Source organism: Haliotis asinina, chromosome 16 (assembly GCF_037392515.1).
Source record: "Haliotis asinina isolate JCU_RB_2024 chromosome 16, JCU_Hal_asi_v2, whole genome shotgun sequence".
Lineage (NCBI taxonomy): Eukaryota > Metazoa > Mollusca > Gastropoda > Lepetellida > Haliotidae > Haliotis > Haliotis asinina.
Genome location: NC_090295.1, coordinates 13,070,067 through 13,089,105, shown reverse-complemented (window position 1 = coordinate 13,089,105; position 19,039 = coordinate 13,070,067). Strand labels below are relative to the sequence as shown.

The window sequence follows — 19,039 nt, the reverse complement described above, 5'->3', positions numbered from 1 at the left end:
TCATCATCTGGAAACATCAATATTTGCCTTCACTCCATCCATCAGGTGCAAACTGACTGTAGAGATGGGAGGTATCACACCCTGATTTAACAGAGGTGGGGTATTCAAAATGAAACTTCAGTTTGAACTGCTGGTCTAACATTTACCTTATCTTGAGTGAGTTTAGTTTTACACCGCACTCAGCAATATTCCAGATATATGATGGTGGTATGTAAATAGTCGAGTTTGGACCAGATAATCCTGTGATCAACAGCATGAGCATCGGTCTGAGCAATTGGGAACCAATGATGTGTCAACCAAGTCAGTGAGTTTTACCTCCCGATTCCGTTAGTCGCCACTTATGACAAGCATAGTCACCTTCTTAAGGAAAGCATGGGTTTCTGAAGGCCTATTCCACCTCGGACTTTCATGGGCAAGAGTGACTGGGCTTTTAGCAATATTCCAGCAATATCCTGGCGTGGGACATCACAATAAGCTTTACATATTGTACACTAGTGGAGAACTGAACTTGGGTGTTCAGTGTTATGAGCGAATGCTTAACCACTTATCAACCTCCACTGCCCCTCATTGGTAACAGGAGAATGTCACAAGCTTTTCTCATCTTCAACTAAGACAAGCTTGAGACAATCTGGCACAAATGGGCCAGATCACGCTGCAGATCAACACTGTACTGACTGAGACAGGCTTGAGATAATCTGGCACAATCAGGCCAGATCAAGCTGGAGATCAACACTGTACTGACTGAGACAAGCTTGAGACAATCTGGCACAATTGGGCCAGATCAAGCTGCAGATCAACACTGTACTGACTGAGACAAGCTTGAGACAATCTGGCACAGGTAAGTCAGTTCAAGCTGCAGATCAGCACTGTACTGACTGAGACAAGCTTGAGACAATCTGGCACAATTGGGCCAGATCAAGCTGCAGATCAACACTGTACTGACTGAGACAAGCTTGAGACAATCTGGCACAATTGGGCCAGATCAAGCTGCAGATCAACACTGTACTGACTGAGACAAGCTTGAGACAATCTGGCACAGGTAAGTCAGTTCAAGCTGCAGATCAACACTGTACTGACTGAGACAAGATTGAGACAATCTGGCACAATCAGGCCAGATCAAGCTGCAGATCAACACTGTACTGACTGAGACAAGCTTGAGACAATCTGGCACAAGTTGGTCAGATCAAGCTAAGATCAACAAAATATTGATGGAGACAAGCTTGAGACAATCTGGCACAGGCAGGTTAGACTGAGATGATCACCACAGCTTTGAGGCATTCTTGAGACAATTGTAGTTTGAAATAAATCCTGCTCATGCACTTTTGAATACTGACACAAAAGTACCAAATACATTTGTCTGGCCAAAGGCGTATCTTCTAACTGAATTCTCCTCTGCTGAGGTATTTTGTGCATCCATGTTGGGACAATATTAATATCACTTTTTAATCGTATCATAAATTTAAGAGAAAGGTACAAGTTGTTGCCAGCTACTTCAACTTCAGATATTTTTTTTCCAGTCACAACTCAAACAAAAGGGAACTAACTCTATTCTGATTTCATAATCCCTGCTCACCAACACTGAGCATTTTGTGACACATAATTTATGTTGTAATTAATAGCAGCTATTGAAACAATCGATTGTTATCAACAATACCATCATGGTTTTATAATTCATATCCAGATGAGACAATCATTAGGCAAACAATTACAATACATCAGTATTTTGATATATCATTATATTCCTGAAATAATGTAACCAAGACTGTCCTCCATTCTGCAAATGACACAATAATCAATATATAAATTACATATATCACACTGATAATAAAATACTTAAATACAATACAAATAATGACTCTTTATTTTGTATATGCATTTTATTACGAGGAGACCCTGCCTGCTATGAAGCCTGTTATGAACGCATTGAGGCTGCATTCCTGACAAGTAGTTTTCACAAACATAAATATTTAAATACTAAATATAAGTTTAAATAGAGATGACAACTCAGTTCTTAAAGCCAAAATATGGGATACCATTCTTGGTCCTGATTCACAAAGCATTTGTAACATTAAGATCTATCGTAAGGAACTGTTCACAATTTATGGCTTGGGAGGTTGATGATGATTTCAACAGGTGGTCATATATTTTGTTCCAGGGAGGTGGGTGGGGTGTCAGCAATTTTGTACATATAAGCATACGAAAATTAGGATTGAAAAACATGGGAGAGGGGTGGGGAAAGTAACTGTAATATGCATAACATGCAGGGGTCACTTGGAACATAAATTCTACGGGAGGACACTCAAAATGTACATGCTTCTAGATCATCATCATCATCATCATCATCATCATCATCATTCCCCCCCATGCCATAAATTAGGAACAGTTGCAAACTTTACTTTTTCATAGGATGACAATAACACAGTGTGACAAAGGTTTTGTGGACACTGTCCCTGAACTTACAAATGGAATCCAGAGCCAATATAACACAGAGATGATATAGGCCTGGGGCCCAATCCACAAGATAATGGTATTATGACCCATCGTAACTTCATCACAGGCGTACAAATGGCACATGTGCTATGAACACTTTGTGGATTGGGGCCAAGGAACATTGAAACACTGCTGAATGAATGTGGGCATAACCACTTTAAGCTATGAATATCACAGCTCGGGACATCAGAATTGGGTTTCAAGCACTGTATCCATGGTGGGAATTGAACCCATGTGACCAAGAAATTCATCTTAACCACAAGGCTACACCACACCACACCACACCGGTGATTTGTGTCACCTTGTAAAAATACAGTTCATTCAAAATATGCATCAACTTGCATGGATAGCAAATTGATCAAAACTAAGCTCAGCATTTGAAGCATCAGCATCAAACTGGATTCTGTCCTCAGAAAACGATTCTGTTGGATCAAAGTCTGAATCAGGCTTCATCTTACAAGCAGAGGTCAATCAGTGCCATATTGCACCATCACCATGGTAACCATGTAACCATAGATACCATCACCCGTGGAAGCGGCCTGCATCCATGCAGCGTAGAAGTTTATTCACAGATGGAGCAAGTGCTTTACTGACTTGTTTTGAATAATTAAGCAGATTCGTTACGCTGCAAGGTTATTGGTGTCACACAAAAAGTCTTTCACCCCATCCATAATCACAAACATGGAAGACTGTTGCCATGGCTACCACGAATGCTTCTAGATCAAAGATATTTGAGACACTGACTTACCCTAGTCAATAATTGCATGATTGTTTTCCATGAATACAAGTCTGGTTATGTGAGACACTCTTTCAAGTCTTTTCAACAAAACTTCTTTGTTCTCACACTGAAAACCATGTATAATTCAGAGACAATTTTAGGCCATGGAACCAATTTCATTAGTCACGTAACAGTTAAAAGTTTGCATATCACAGATCCTCCATTTCCTAAACTTGTGCTTGAAGTTCTGCATTGACAAGCTCCTTGTATTCATCAATGCCGTTCTCTAGTGACACAACATTTTTGTCCTTCACTACCCATAGTTCCTTGCACACTTTCCGGATCAGTCGCTCGTCGTGTGATACCAGTATCACACCTCCCTGGAACCAAAAGAAATAATCATAATGAATGTACAAACTGAGAAAGCAAGCTGTGAAAAATGCTGCACTGAAGTTGTTGTATTATTTGTTGTTTAATGCCATACCAAGCAATATTTCAGGAACATCATCAAGTCTGGACCAGATAATCCTGTGATCAACAGCAGGAGCATCAATCTATGATGGCTTGTTGGTTTGTTGTTTAATATCGCACTCAGCAATATTCCAGCTATATGGCAGAGGTCTGTAAATAATCGAGTCTAGATCTGACTATCCGGTGATCAACATCATGAGCATCGATCTGTGTAAATCTATGAAAGGATACAATGATGTGCATTTCAAGCATATTGCTCCACTGAAGTTTGATTCTGATTACATCCTGATTTTAAGCATGTATTATGCACTCTGTACAAATACGCGTACAGTACTGTAAAACAAAGAAAAACAAGCAGAATGAACAGAATTTTGAACCCATGATCTTATAATACCAGTGTAGGAAACTGAAAGCTTGAGGCAGGTAATTCTATGGAGGGGCTGGCAAAAAATGGATCTTTCCAGCCCAACGGTTGGGCTCATGTTTCATGTGTAATAATGATAATCTTACTTGTAAGACTGCTTTTGTAACACAAGAGTCATCATCAGATGACATATTCCCCGCCCCTCCGATGTTTGAAAGAACAAACCATCTCACAGTTACTCATTGTTTTTTCAGACTAAGTTTGAATTGTTTCCATGGAATTCATGAAAATTATAAATGCCACATATCTGTAATTAGCAAAGTCACAATTTCAAGATCTGTCTCATATATCTGCAAAGATCTGTTGAAAGATGTGAAATGGTTTTCGAATTGTGCTCTGGGAAAGAAGCCAATTCCTCCATTTTGAGACTATGTCTGAAACGTTTCCATGGAAACCAAGAAAATAATACATCACAAAAACCTTTAAAAACCAAAAGGCACCACTTTAAGGTCTGCCACACATATCTGCCAAGTTTTACTGACAGATATTAAGAAGTTTTAGAGTTCTGCTCCTGAAATGAAACACACCTCTCACTTTTCAGACTAGGTCAAAAACGTTTCCATGGAAACCGAGAAAACAATAAATCACAAGATTCTGTACATAGCAAACGGCACCACTATAGGTTCTGATTGATATATCTACCAAGTTTTGCAAAAACATATTGACTGGTTTTTGAGTTCTGCTTCTGAAATGAAGCCCACCCTACCATAAGACTAATCCCAAAATGTTCCATGGAAAAACAAAAAAAATATAAATGCCAAAAATCTGTAAATAGCAAAAGGCACAACCATAGCTCTAACTGCAGCTCTACATCAAACTGCAGCTCTAAGGACCAAACGGCAGCTCTACGGACGAAACTGCAGCTCTACACCAAACTGCAGCTCTACATCTAACTGGAGGTCTAAGGACCAAACTGCAGCTCTACATCTAACTGCAGCTCTAAGGACCAAACTGCAGCTCTACATCTAACTGCAGCTCTAAGGACCAAACTGCAGCTCTACATCTAACTGCAGCTCTAAGGACCAAACTGCAGCTCTACATCTAACTGCAGCTCTAAGGACCAAACTGCAGCTCTACATCTAACTGGAGGTCTAAGGACCAAACTGCAGCTCTACATCTAACTGGAGGTCTATGGACCAAACTGCAGCTCTACATCTAACTGGAGGTCTATGGACCAAACTGCAGCTCTACATCTAACTGCAGTTCTTCGGACCAAACTGCAGCTCTGACCAAACTGCAGCTCTACATCTAACTGGAGGTCTATGGACCAAACTGCAGCTCTACATCTAACTGGAGGTCTATGGACCAAACTGCAGCTCTACATCTAACTGCAGTTCTTCGGACCAAACTGCAGCTCTACGGACACAGTTTGTATATAAGGCAACATCATACCATGCACTAAGATTCGAGGGAGTTTTTCTTTAGGAGAGTATCCTTGGTGAGTTCAAGGACCTGAGCCCATTTCATCTGTTGTGTACAAGGAAGCATGTTCTCACCTTGAATTTCTTCAGGGCCTCCCCAAGAGCTTCTATTGTCTCCATGTCTAAGTGATTTGTCGGTTCGTCCAAGATAAGGAAGTTTGGGCTGAAACATAATTGATATTTTAGACAATACTGCTGTAAAATAGTACAGCTACCTCCTGTAAAATTAGAAATTTCATGTACTTACACAATTGCAAAAACATCTGTCCTGCCAGTTAGTATCTGCAAGTGGCTCTCCACATACACAGAAAAAAAACATATCTCCATATCAGCCCATGATCAAAGTAAAGTGTGACAAATGAACACTTTAACCAATAGCCTATCCCTTTGCACCTATTTGGGAAAAAACACATAATAGCAGAATTTGGTGCTGAAAATATAATAGGACTAGTCTGATAAATGCATAAGTTATCATACAATGGTCAATGAACGACAACATATGAAGGATCCTTGTAGCAGTCGAAGGCTACTGTGAATGAGTGAGTGACTTTAGTTTATGCCACTTTTAGGAATAGTCCAGCAATATGAAAGCAGGGGACACCAGAATGGGCTTCACATATTGTACCCATGTGGGGAATCGAATCCAGGTCTTCAGCATGACAAGTGAACCCAATAACCACTGGGCTATCCCTCTGCCCTGCAAGTGTCAGTACAATACTATGCAGGATTTATGATTGGTGGCTATCACATAGGATTCTGTGCTGATTGGAGGTGGAACAAGATCAGAAAGACAGTGACAAACTCACTTGGTTAAACTCAAGACTGCAAAGGCAACTCGACTCTTCTGTCCTCCTGACAAACTTGACACTGGCCTCATTGCGAGCTCACCCGATACACCATAAGAGCCAAGCTGGTTCCTATAATATTCTGAATTCTTTCCTGGAATGCAAGATTTCATGTTATGAGTGAGTGAGAGAGTGAGATAGTGAGTGAGTGAGTGAGTGGAGTGGAGTGGAGTGGAGTGGAGTGGAGTGGAGTGGAGTGGAGCGGAGCTTAGTTTAGTTTAGTTTAGTTTAGTTTAGTTTAGTTTAGTTTAGTTTAGTTTTATGTTGCTTTTAGCACTATTCCAGCAATATCACAGCGGGGGATATTAGAAATGGACTTCACACATTGTGCCCATGTGGGAAATCAAACCTGGATCTTCAGCGTGACAAATGAATGCCTTAGCCACAAGGCTACCCTACTGTCCATTTCATGTTATGCTTGAACCAATGGTTGTTTCTTTTCACCTTTGTTTTTTTTTTCCATTTCAGCAACATATTCTGTAGATTTCATAGGTTCATTTTACTGACTTATCAGCTGACTGTCAAAAAATAATTCAGTGGTCTTCTTAAGACACCATCTGTTAACCATTAGACAATTACAAAACATGAACACGTGCAAGTACATTTTGGCAAAATGTTATAAGACAGTCAAATGGTAACATCATGGTGCTTATAGTCTATGCACATAAGATGTTGGTTTGTTGGATGTTTAACTCTTCATTCAGCAATATTCCTGCAGCAGTCCATACATAATCAAGTCTGGACCAGAAAAGCCAGTGATTTAAGGCCAAGCATCGATCTATGCAACTGGCATATGAGTTTAGCTTCATGCCATACTCAGTGAGTGAGTTTTTTTACGCCGCACTCAGCAATATTCCAGCTATATGGCAGTGGTCTGTAAATAGTCGAGTATGGACCAGACAATCCAGTGATCAACAACATGAGCATCGATTTGCGCAAATGGGAACCGATGACATGAGTCAACCAAGTCAGTTAGTCTGACCACCCAATCCCGTTAGTCGCCTCTTACGACAAGCTGAGTCGCCTTTTATGGCAAGCATGGGTTGCTGAAGGCCTACTTTACCCCGGGACCTTCACGGGTCTGCCATACTCAGCAACATTCCACCTATATGGCAGTGTTCTCTAAGTAATTGTGAATGAACCAGACAATGTAGTGATCAACAGCAGAAGCATCAATTCATGCAACTGGGATACGATGACTTGTGTCAACCAAGTAAACGAGCCTGACCTAATATCTTACCACAAGCATGGGTTGCTGAAGACCGATTCTAACCCAATTCTTCATGGGTCTGTGTATATGAGGTTGGTTTACCACAACTAGCAAATATGTAACACTAGTAATAAAGTGAATGGTTCTTTTATACCTGGGAATCTCGCTGCCAGCAGCTCTACGGACGTCACATTCATTTCCAGCTGGTCAACATGATGCTGACTGAAGTAACCGATCTTCAGGTTACGATGACCATGACGGATACCACTCACAGGTTCAAGGTCACCCAGAAGGATTTTCAACAATGTTGTTTTACCAGCGCCATTGTCTCCAACCTGAAGCACACAAGAATTTAACTCTCCAGAGGCGTAAGAGATTTTAATGCTACCATGGTTACTGACATACATGTATGTAAATTACAGGGATGTCCCTGATTGAGTGAGCCCAAATTGCTTCCATGGAAACCAAGAAAAAAATAAATCACAAAAGTCTGTAAATAGCAAGCGGCACTACTTTAGGTTCTGATTGATATATCTATCAAGTTTTGCAGGGAAATATTGAACATTTTTTGAGTTATGCTCCAGAAACGAGGCCTGGCCTGCCCTGCCCTGCCCTTCCAATTAGACTATGTCCAAAACATTTCCATGGAAACCACGAAAAATAAAAATGCCAAAATAACTGTAAATAGCAAAAGGCACGACCTTAGCAAAACGTTTTCTGAGTTATGCTCTGGAAATAAAATGATTATGGACGGACGAGGCGCATTAAGTGCCAGGGGGATTAAAAGACTCACAATACAAATCCTGGAATCCATGTTGGCATTGACACATGTCTTGTTGAAGATTGGTTCGTCTTTAGAGTAGTAGAAGGTGAGCTCATCCAGTTGAAGAATAGGGGGAGATAACTTCTCGCAATCAGGAAACCTGAGAACCACAAAAAAAAGGATATAACTTCATGCATACCAAGTTTTTCTGCATGTGAAAAGATTAATATAAGCTTACTGATTCTGCATCATACAAGGTAGAAATCAAGAAAGAAGAAACATTGTTCTGAAAAATAGATGCCATGTGCATTACATTTACTTACTTCAGCACAACTTCTGATTCCTTGGCAACAGGTACTAATTGTGGTCTGGAAAGAACAAAGTGAAAGTAATAAATGATACTGAAATGAGCCAGTGGCAATGATGACGTACCGTACTGTATATTAATATGTAAAAGTAAACTATCCTCAATCCTCAGTCTTTTAATTCCCTGCAATTCATGAGCGAGAGAGATGAGTTTTATGCTACACTCAGCAATATTCCAGATATATGGTGGCGGTCTGTAAATAATTGAGTCTGGACCAGACAATCCAGTGATGAATAGCATGAACATCAATCTATGTAACTGGGGTATGATGATGTGTCAAAAAGTCAGTGAGCCTTACCACCCTATCCAGTTAGTTGCCTCTTACAACAAGCATGGGACACTGAAGATCAAACCTGGATCTTAATAGGCCACCTGCATTCAGATCTTAGTGGACACAATAATGGCACTATGATGGCAAGAAGACACAAGAAATGGACTTCGCTCTTTCTAAGGGTTCATCTTGAACTTTGGCATGACAAGCAATGCTTTAACCACATTCAGTTGTGAGGAAAGTAGAATATCTGAAGGATCCATGTTTCATCATACTTACAGCTTGTCAAGGAGTTTCAGTTTACTCTGGACTTGTGAGGCTCTATTAGCATTGTAGCGGAATCTATCAATAAACACCTAGAGGAGAGAGTATACAGTGATTATAACATACACAGAAACCATATATTTAACACAAAAAAACTGAAAATAAATACTCCAAGCTGTGATTTTGTGCCATCTTTTTTCCGACTCAAAGCAAGAATTCAATTGTTGGAACATCCAAATCAGTACAGTAGATTTTTTCATTATTATTTGTGATTTGTGACAGCATTTCCAGCAATGTTCCTGCAATGTGGCAGCAACTGGCCAACAACCATGTGAGTTGCCAGAAAACCAGCAGTTGATAACATGGACAACACCCTCTACACTGGGTATGTCATACAGTAAACAAACTCAAAAGAGACAAATAATTCTAGTTTGTTTTCACCAAAATTCATCACATACATTTTGACTAAAACAGAGTGAGTGAGTTTAGTTTTACACTGCACTCAGCAATACTCTAGCCATATGTCAGCGGTCTGTAAATAATAGAGTCTGGACAAGATAATCCAGTAATCAACAGTGTGAGCATCTATTTGAGCAAAGTGGAACCGATGACGCGTCAACAAAGTCAGCAAACCTGACCAATCGATCCTGTTAGTCGCCTTTTATGACAAGCATGGGTTACTGAAGGCAATACTCTAATCTAACCCAGACCTTCACTGTTAAATGAAACATAAAGCAAGTGGCTGCGGCGATCATATTTGCCATAAATGTAGTTTACTGAACATTGTTACACACTGTTCTGCCTTGCAATCCTGAATCAAAGATTTCTAACTACCTGTATATGGTCTCTATACTGCTTCTGAGCTTCATATTCTCGTTGTTGGTTTTTCAGTCTCTCCTCCCTTGTTTTGTGAAACACTTCATAGTTGCCACGGTAACAGTCTATTCTTTGTGAGTGTATATGTAAGATATCCGTGGCAACAGCATCAAGAAACAGCCGATCATGAGAAACTACCAAAATTGTCTTTGGCCAGTTCTGGAAAGAATGATTTAAAATTTAATTATACAAATTCATACACAGTTTGTTACCTGAATATCACCATCTATTTTGTTACTGTGGCAGTGTTGTTTACATGCCTGTATTTCATATGAAACTGTAAAAAAATAAGGTATTAACTTTGGAAAGGTTTCTACCAGTAACCCCTGTTTTGGTTTTTTTTTAATTATTATCATTCTGTGCCTAAGAATACATATTTTGACTTGAATTTATAAAAACCCTAACCTCTCAAAATATTTCTAATAACTTGAATTCATGTCAAGTGGTGGTTATGGGCGGAACTCTTACCTTACTGTGATGATCAGAACAAAATAAACATGCTTTCTCTACTGAACAGGAAAATAAACGCAACTGTATACTTAGCTCCTGGTTGACTTTCCTTTCATACAACTTTAAAATTATTTAACTGCCTTTGGGTAGCTGTGGGGTAAAATTGTATAGCTTGGGTCATTCCTTTGTCTCAGACAGCTTACATCTGATTAGTCTGTAGAGATCGGTACTTTCGCACTCGTACATCCGGTTTCATCAGATTGACCATCCAGTGATACTCAAATGTTTCCAGTGTGATGGAGGCACGTGATCAACTTACCCACCAAATCTGACAGGTGACAAGTAGCAGATCTAGACTAGACATGGACTTGACAAGACGTACATACCACAGAAAAGAACCTCTGATCTCCGAATCCATCTACGCTTACTGAGCAAGGTAAGAGATTTTCCCTTTCACTATGCTATCACAACAAAACTAATACTAATGCTTAGCACTTCACAAGCACAGCACACAAGCCAGTGTAGACTGAGACTGACCAGATGTGACGCAGTTGCGATAATCAATTGTAAACCAAAAGTTACTGTGTTCTGTAATCTGATTGGTTGAAAAACATGATTAAATGGTATTAGATTCCCGGAAACTGAAAGACTATTCACTGCGTATTGACACGTAAACAATTGTTTTGTTGTGTCATCAACAGTGGTGACGTCATTCAAATCATATTGTGACGTAAAGTTAGAATGACGTCACAAATGAGCAACTCCAGACGCTACCATGGGAACCAGCTGAAACGGCCAACTGATGACACTTCACTGCTGTGTCCGTATTCGATGTAAACGAGTGCAGACACTAAAACCCCTTTGGTTTACTTTTGTGTTTACAATGTCGATAAACATCATGTGTTGGCCAATTTCCGGGTGTTATTGAGTATTTGAAGCACGGGAATATTTCATTTGAAACCTCCGGCTGACGCCATCGGTTCCAAATGCATTCCCGTGCTTCAACGCGGAGGTTTTAAATGAAATATTCCCGTGCTTCAAATACTCAATAACACCCGGAAATTGGCCAACACATGATGTTTATCTCCTAATTAGATCAGTCAATTTGTAAATGAAACATATTAATAAAACAGATGATCTGCCTACCTGTAAGTAATTCTCTAACCATATAATGGCTTTCATGTCCAACATGTTTGTAGGTTCTGGAAATGGAAAGCATTTGATTGAATAAGTATAGTTTTTTAATAGTGAATGGGCTTCACACATGGCACCATGTGGGGAATTGAAAGGGGTCTTCGATGTGACGAGAGAATTCTTTCATTTGAGTAGTTTGAGGCTATAATTCATAGTGACTACGATAAAATCATAGAGATAGGTATTTCTGGACAAGCCATGAAATTCAATAAAAACATCTTCTCATCCATGTTGTAGAACTTACCATCAAGTAACAATAAGTCTGGTCTGAAAATGGAAAAGGAATCACATTAATCAAATATTCCACTTGATAATTGATCTTGAGAAAAATATATTTCAAAAATATGGTTACAACTGTCGCAAGAATTCAAAGAACATTTAAATGCTTATAAGTACCCCAAGGAGGATCTCTATAAAAAAGAATGATGAAGTGTATACATTTATTATATATGACAAAACATGTCCGCATGATTATTAATTCATAATCAGTTAGGGGCTACATATAGTTTCCAGTCCAAACACATACACAAACGAGTTCACAACTCACTCTGTAAACAGGGCTCTTGCAAGGGCTAATCTCATCCTCCAACCTCCAGAAAACTCTCTGCGAAACAAACAAATAACAGAGCATGGAAACTTCCATTAACTTTACAAACAAAACTAAGCAACAATACCTGTGATACTTTTCCTACATTATGCACAAATGAGGGAAAAACTTGGCTTGACTTGGCTTGACAATAACATGTCTGAACACACAGTGACTTTGGAACCATGTCTTTGTTATGACAACCATCATGCTTTTCACAACCATCCCACTGTCATGATATATAGTGACACAGAAATCACAAAATCACGAGAAAAGTTCTCTCAAAAAGCTGAAAATGTATAGGTATCATTTACTGAAAAGAATGTTTGTTAAAGTATTCTGTACATACTAAAGAATTGTCTTACCATTTTGACATTGATTTTATTGACCAAGTTAGGGGACTGGCATAAGTTTGGGGTAATATAAGGTAGATCTTCAACAAGGCTGTACTGGCTGATCTTAAAAACCTTGTTTTTTCACAGAAATCTTGAATTTAAAAAGGAGTGAGTAAGAGAGTTTAGTTTCGCACTGCTTGTAGCAATATGACAGCTGGTGGACGTCAGAAATGGACTTCATACATAGTGCCCATGCTCAGAATCAAACCTGGGTCTTCAGTGTGGCAAGCCAAAAACCCATCACTTGAATTTTCAAAGTAAGGTAACAAACTTCTGTTGGTAAAACAGTCAGATGCTCTGCACGACCAATGAGAAACAGAGCTCACCTTGTTGGCCTGCTCTGCCCCTCAGAAGAAAATCCAAGACCTGCTAAAATAACAGCGGCTCTCGCAGGTGCTTTGTCTGCTTCAATTTCCTCCAACTCACGGTAAATTTCACTCAGTCTTGCTGAAACATCTTTGCCTGTGCCAGAACTGAAAAAGAAAATTTAATGTCGAAAGTCAGTAATAGTCATGCATCATATTACGTTTCTGAGCCATCATTATGGAGCATAATGTTCATGTCATTTGTAATGGTAATTCATCCGTAGTTCAAGTTATCACAGATCATCGGAATAAAAATACATATGATTCCCTCACAAGTGCATTTTAACTTAAAAACTACAAACCAAATCCTTGCACTGCATTGACTACTTCTACCACCATACCTTTGGAAGTATTTTACAAGTGATTATTAAGAAATATGTACAGTGGGCAAGTAAGTGTCTTCGCTTATGTTCATATTTTGCATATGCTTCTTGTTCAGACAGTTCCTTCACAGTAACTTGGACAAGAGGGGCCTAGGGAGAAAAGTTTCCATCATTCCACTCAGTGCCTAAGCAAGAGATAAGAGCGCTTACCTTGAGATAAGGTAAGTTTAAAAATCTGTTCTATTTTGTTTCAACCAAGACCATTATCAAGCACATATGAGAACACCCAAAACTAAGCTCTTTCATAAAATATGTGATATCATTTCCAGAATGATTGCACACATTCAGCTCAACTGATTGATAAAGAAATCTCTCCCTTTGATAGGGTGTGAGAGACACCAGATGGCCATATGCTAACAGAAAACAAAACCTCATAAATGTTACCCTGGGGTGTTGAGCTGTGCGTTCAACTGACGTTCCTCTTTCAAGAGCCCTTCTCGTCTCTCATCACACTCCAGGACGCTCTGCAGGGCCAGTGTATCATCTCCGACAACCTCCTGCTCCACATGTAGCACTGAGATGTGGGACGGAATCATCAGCTGATAGCTGGAAAAGACAAAGAGAGAATCACCTCAGAGTCTTTCGACAGTAGATATACTAATGAGAGTTAATTAAGCTTCAGAACCTTGAAATGTGGGATTCTTTTAATCATTCAAAATCATCTTTAGAACTCATTTGTTTTAAAATTATTAATAACCAGTGTCTTCTTCAGAGTAAAAATCACAGCTGAACACTTTCATTGGCAGAGTGAGTGAGCAAGCACAATTTAACACCACTTACTCCAGCAATATCGCTTTCCTTGACACCAGAAATGTGCTTCACCCATATGAGGAATAGAACCCACATCACTGCCCCTTCACTAGTGAGAGTGAGTAGAGTTTTACGCCGCACCAAGCAATATTCCAGCTATATGGTGCCAGTCTGTAAATAGTTGAGTCTGGGCCAGACAATCCAGTGATCAACAACATGAGCATCGATCTGCGCAAATGGGAACCGATGACATGTGTCAACCAAGTCAGCGAGTCTGACCACCTGATCCCGTTAGTTGCCTCTTACGACATGCATAGTTGCCTTTTATGCCAAGTATGGGTTGCTGAAGGCCTATTCTACCCCATGACCTTCATGGGTCCCCTTCACTAGCAGAAAAAGTGTAGATGTAATTTGATTGTAACCATTGTCACACAGGTAAGAGCAACTGACACAGTGATAACAAAACCCAAGGATCACAATTGGATGAAATCCAGAAATCCAAACCTCAATCAGCAAATCCTGGTTGCCAAGGGACACAACTCTAAACAACAAATGAAAGAGGAGATAGCAAAGAAGCAGTACCCTACCTGGATATCATCTTGAGTAGTGTCGTCTTTCCGAGGCCATTCCTGCCAACAAATCCATACCGCCGTCCAGCAATCAGATGGATACTTGCTCCTGTCATTAGCACCCTGCAGCAGGTGAAACAAACATTAGATTGTCTGTTTGTCTGTCTGAATACACACATACAGAAATGTACCAAACATTTTCCTAATAGTAAACTAATAATATTTCAAAATTTCATATATTTTCCATAAATATTACTTTGTTCTAGTAACAATGGTCATGTTCCATGATAAATCATCCAAAAGTATTTGTGCACTGTCAGTAGTTTTGAATAAACATCAGTCCGAAGTTCAGATTATATGGGAATCCATTGCCACGACATCCCGTGTGAGAAGTGATGCTGAGCCATGATTGGTTCGCATATTCAAACTATATATGAAGTAACTGACAAAAACATATCACCTTTCCCCAAATGCTATGTCAAAGTTTTCTATACGGATGTCGTAGCTGCGGTTCGTTCCTGAGGCATCAAGTTTTGCATCCTTCCTGTTGATCTGTTGACTTGCACTGGCAGTTTCCAACCTGAAAAACACACATAAACAGCTGGTTTCATTAACCAGGACATTATCAAGTACCTTCTGGGCAGACATGGTACTGATTACTGTCTTGGACCAGTAGGTTTGTTGGTTTAGCTTCTATGTGGTTTTCCAGCTATAAGGCTGTGGTCTGAATATAATTGAATCTTAACCAGACAATCCTGTGATTAACAACATGAGCACAGATCTACACAATTGTTATATAATGTAATGGCATGTGTCAACCAAGTCAACGAGTCTGACCACATGTTCTCGTTAGTCACCTTTCACAAGCATGCGTTGCTGAAAACCATCATGATTGTCCTTGTATCTAACCATATATTCTTCATTGCTCAACATTATGCTTGTTTGCAAAACATGCTATTTTACAGAACAGGTTTATGGAGAGTGACAGGTTGGCAGATTTTGTATTGATGTCTATCCTTATTTTCTTAAGAGCCTTAATCACAACACTCTTGGGTCATTCACTTATAAAACAATCCGATTGTCTTGTCTTACATGGTATCTGAAGTTTTAACTGGATTCTCCGATCGTTTATCCAGCTTCTTCTGTCTGATTGCCTCAGCTTTCTCAAGCTTCTTCTGGTCCACTTTCTACAATACAAGAGGTTCAGTAAATGAAATTGCATTTTGACACAACCAGCAGTGTCCAAGATAAGTTTGTCGTCACATCAAATCTGGGCTAAGCAGATTTATTGTGATATCATGGAACAAGTCAGTTCTGTCATGGTAAGACACAATCACCTTGGTCGTCAATTGAGGCCACTTGCAGAAAGTGACTTTAATGCTATAATGATCATAGCACTCTCACTCTAACAAGCAACATTGACTAATGCAAAGATAAAACATGTAAGCTACAAAAACCCAAAACAACCAAACAAAAACAAACAAAATGCTTCTTGATTCAGTTACTGCCAAAATTATTGGCAGCAGTATGTACACATAAACATAGCTTCTGTAAAAGTATTTAGCAACAGAATATACTCACAGAGCTCATGTCCTTCTTCTTTAGCCATATGCTGCTGTCTTCTTCGCTCATCTCAGTCAAGCCTGAGGATATTGATCCGATGTGGACAGGAGCATCCAGGACACGGTGCTGGCCATTCACTGACATCCCAGAGTCACTGATTTCAAACACAAACACAGACGTAAAGGCACTTCATAAACACTAGTGTTAAGAATTGGTTAAAATTGATGACTGGTTCATTACAACTAATCCACCACTGAAAATATCAAATTTTCTAATTGCTTGTTAATAAACCAAAAATGGAAAGGAAAAATGTGGCTATTTCATATGTTTTGGCCAAATTGCACAAAATGCATTCGCATACTTCAAATCTTTAAAGGGTTGCTAGTATGTTAGGAATTTCCTGAAGTCAATCATGACTTGGAACAAGATTGCAGGGCTAGTGAAATGTAATAGACAAAACCACCTTTGTGAATAATTGCTTGGTCGTTTAGTCAACGTTTGAATTTATCAGACCACCAATCCTGGATTTGACTAACAAGTGACAAAAGGTAGCTTTGTTGGTTATTTCTCAGACGAACAGATTCAACTGACCAAAAAGCCACTTCCTGAAAATGGGATTGGGAATACAAAGCACAAAGTAATATTAAAAGCACATGACAACCAAGAGACACAGCGTATTTGAACTTCAGCGTGACGAGCTGACTCTTTAAACATTAGGCTACACTACCATCCATCACAATACAGTTAAATCGTGATAAGTCTAATTGCTGGGACCAAGTAATAAATTTGACGTATCAAAGCATTTGAGACATAGGCATGTCTATGATAGTAGAAAATAAAGGTTGGATCGACAGGTACTTCAAGTTATGCATAATATTTCCGATGCCAGCAATTGACTCATCGGGATTAGACTGTATATGAAATCAGAACATATCAAATGTTTGATCAAATTATCAGCCTAACATCATTTCCACTGCAACACCATCATTTCTATACATCAATACAAAGAATAAGGCAATATACAGCAAAATAAGCAAACTTCCCACTTAGCCTCAACACTTTGAATCGATCTACAATCAGAGCTGAAGCTCTAACCATCACTCCCATCATTCAAGGCAAATTTAAATACCTGTTCTTAAGTGCCAATATTATTCAGTCTAGATGCAACACATACTTCAGTTCAAACACACATCAATGTCTTTTCCCCTTGCTGCAACAAAGCATTAAAGAGATACTTTATAATTTCATAATACTTGGGTTACCTTGCCAGGAGGCTGTGGAGTTTCTGACAAATTTCCATGACGTCGTCCTCCGTCTTCTCCCCATCAGCTTGCAGAAGCATGACGCCCACAGCATCAAACAGGTCATCTGCCGTAGCAAAGTCATCACAGCAATCCTCCAGCAGGCCTACAAGCAAACAACCATTACAACAATATTTTCATCGAATTAAAAAGGAAACCTACACCAATATATTTAGCACAGTCATCATAAAGGTAAAACACAAAAAATTCATTTAACTAAAATCCAAAATGAAGGAAGCAAGGAATTGACAACAGCAACTGCCCATGATGTATTTGACATTATAATAATCAGACATGAAGGAAACAGGATGGATATCTTTAACATGTTTAAGCCGTATCAATCACTACAGCTCCAAATACATCACAATACATACTGCAGAACAACTTTTTCACCTATAAACAGTCCTACAGAAGTGCATCTTTTTGGAATAAAAGATTTGATTTAATGAGAATAACCAACAGTTGACTGTTGTAAGTAGAAATATGAACTGTGCAGATTACTTGCTATTTTCACGAAACCATGTAAAGTGGTTAAACCTTATTCTGCCAACAGTCTAGTTGGTTTGAATTAATGATATATAATGATGCATGTACTGCATAATCTAGTCATATCTAAAACCCATCCGACACTTTCGGTTTTGGATAATTTACTCTAGTCTATTTTCGCAATTACCCCTTGGGCTTTGGTTCATATAATATTAATCCACTATCTAGCCATTAAGCAAGGCCGTCAGTCGTGACCGTATATTTCTTCTGTTGTTGTTGTTGCTGTTCTCCTTATCCGTAGATCGTTGGGATCTCAAACCAATATTGCACAACAGTTAAAAAGATGATGATTGACAGGAGACCGGTACTGCACGTGTCAATCATCCGTTCTTTCTGATACGAACTAGGGAGTGAGTGTTACTACTCTTTAAAATGGATAGAAATAGATGCATTCACAATGATCAAACGAAATACCTTTGACGTAAGTTGACACCTCCTCGTCAATGTTTGGAAAAGCATGGGTTAGAAGTTCTTCGCAGGCCGCCATGTTGGCAAATAATACACTCTCTAACATTACTACTTATCGCTTTGTGGTATCTGCAATATTCATTTTAATTAAGAAGTCTAAAATAGCAACAAATACCGCTAAATGTATTATAAAAATTATTTATGTGTGAATATTTTTCTCATAATGTTCAACAAATATACATTTATTACTATCAGAGATGGTACAAGATTAGAGAAGATTGAAACAATATTCTAATAAACTAGTTTAAAACTTTAACAAATGAAGAAAACATGCGTGCATTTTTTCCGTAATTTAGCAACTCTATCATAAAACGCACATGTTTGTTAAATAATGAGATTGTCTTTTAAT

The 19,039-nt window shown here is 39.0% G+C and overlaps 1 protein-coding gene across 1 annotated transcript; it reads right to left on the bottom strand.

The window, feature by feature from the left end:
* Nucleotides 1–1,858: 1,858 nt before the first annotated feature.
* LOC137268317 (ATP-binding cassette sub-family F member 3-like) lies at nucleotides 1,859–18,725 on the bottom strand. The gene is made up of 19 exons (XM_067802868.1): nucleotides 18,637–18,725; nucleotides 17,638–17,782; nucleotides 16,394–16,529; nucleotides 15,905–15,999; nucleotides 15,273–15,392; nucleotides 14,831–14,935; nucleotides 13,878–14,039; nucleotides 13,072–13,218; nucleotides 12,312–12,368; nucleotides 12,009–12,031; nucleotides 11,717–11,772; nucleotides 10,079–10,279; nucleotides 9,260–9,336; nucleotides 8,666–8,710; nucleotides 8,373–8,502; nucleotides 7,734–7,914; nucleotides 6,331–6,463; nucleotides 5,600–5,687; nucleotides 1,859–3,588 (listed from the first exon to the last, which is right to left on the bottom strand). The coding sequence occupies exons 1-19, from the start codon at nucleotides 18,707–18,709 to the stop codon at nucleotides 3,436–3,438; spliced, it is 2,127 nt and encodes a 708-aa protein (XP_067658969.1). The 5' UTR covers nucleotides 18,710–18,725; the 3' UTR covers nucleotides 1,859–3,435.
* Between the last annotated feature and the right edge of the window lie 314 nt (nucleotides 18,726–19,039).

What these genes read in the sequence shown, in the direction of transcription:
- LOC137268317 (XM_067802868.1), bottom strand. Translation starts at nt 18,709, where the DNA reads ATGGCGGCCTGCGAAGAACTTCTAACCCATGCTTTTCCAAACATTGAC. An exon ending in GGTGTCAACTTACGTCAAAG is followed by an intron (nt 17,783 to 18,636) that starts GTATTTCGTTTG and finishes GTTTGCTTGTAG; the next exon opens with GCCTGCTGGAGGATTGCTGT. An exon ending in GCTGGCAGCGAGATTCCCAG is followed by an intron (nt 6,464 to 7,733) that starts GTATAAAAGAAC and finishes CTTGCATTCCAG; the next exon opens with GAAAGAATTCAGAATATTAT.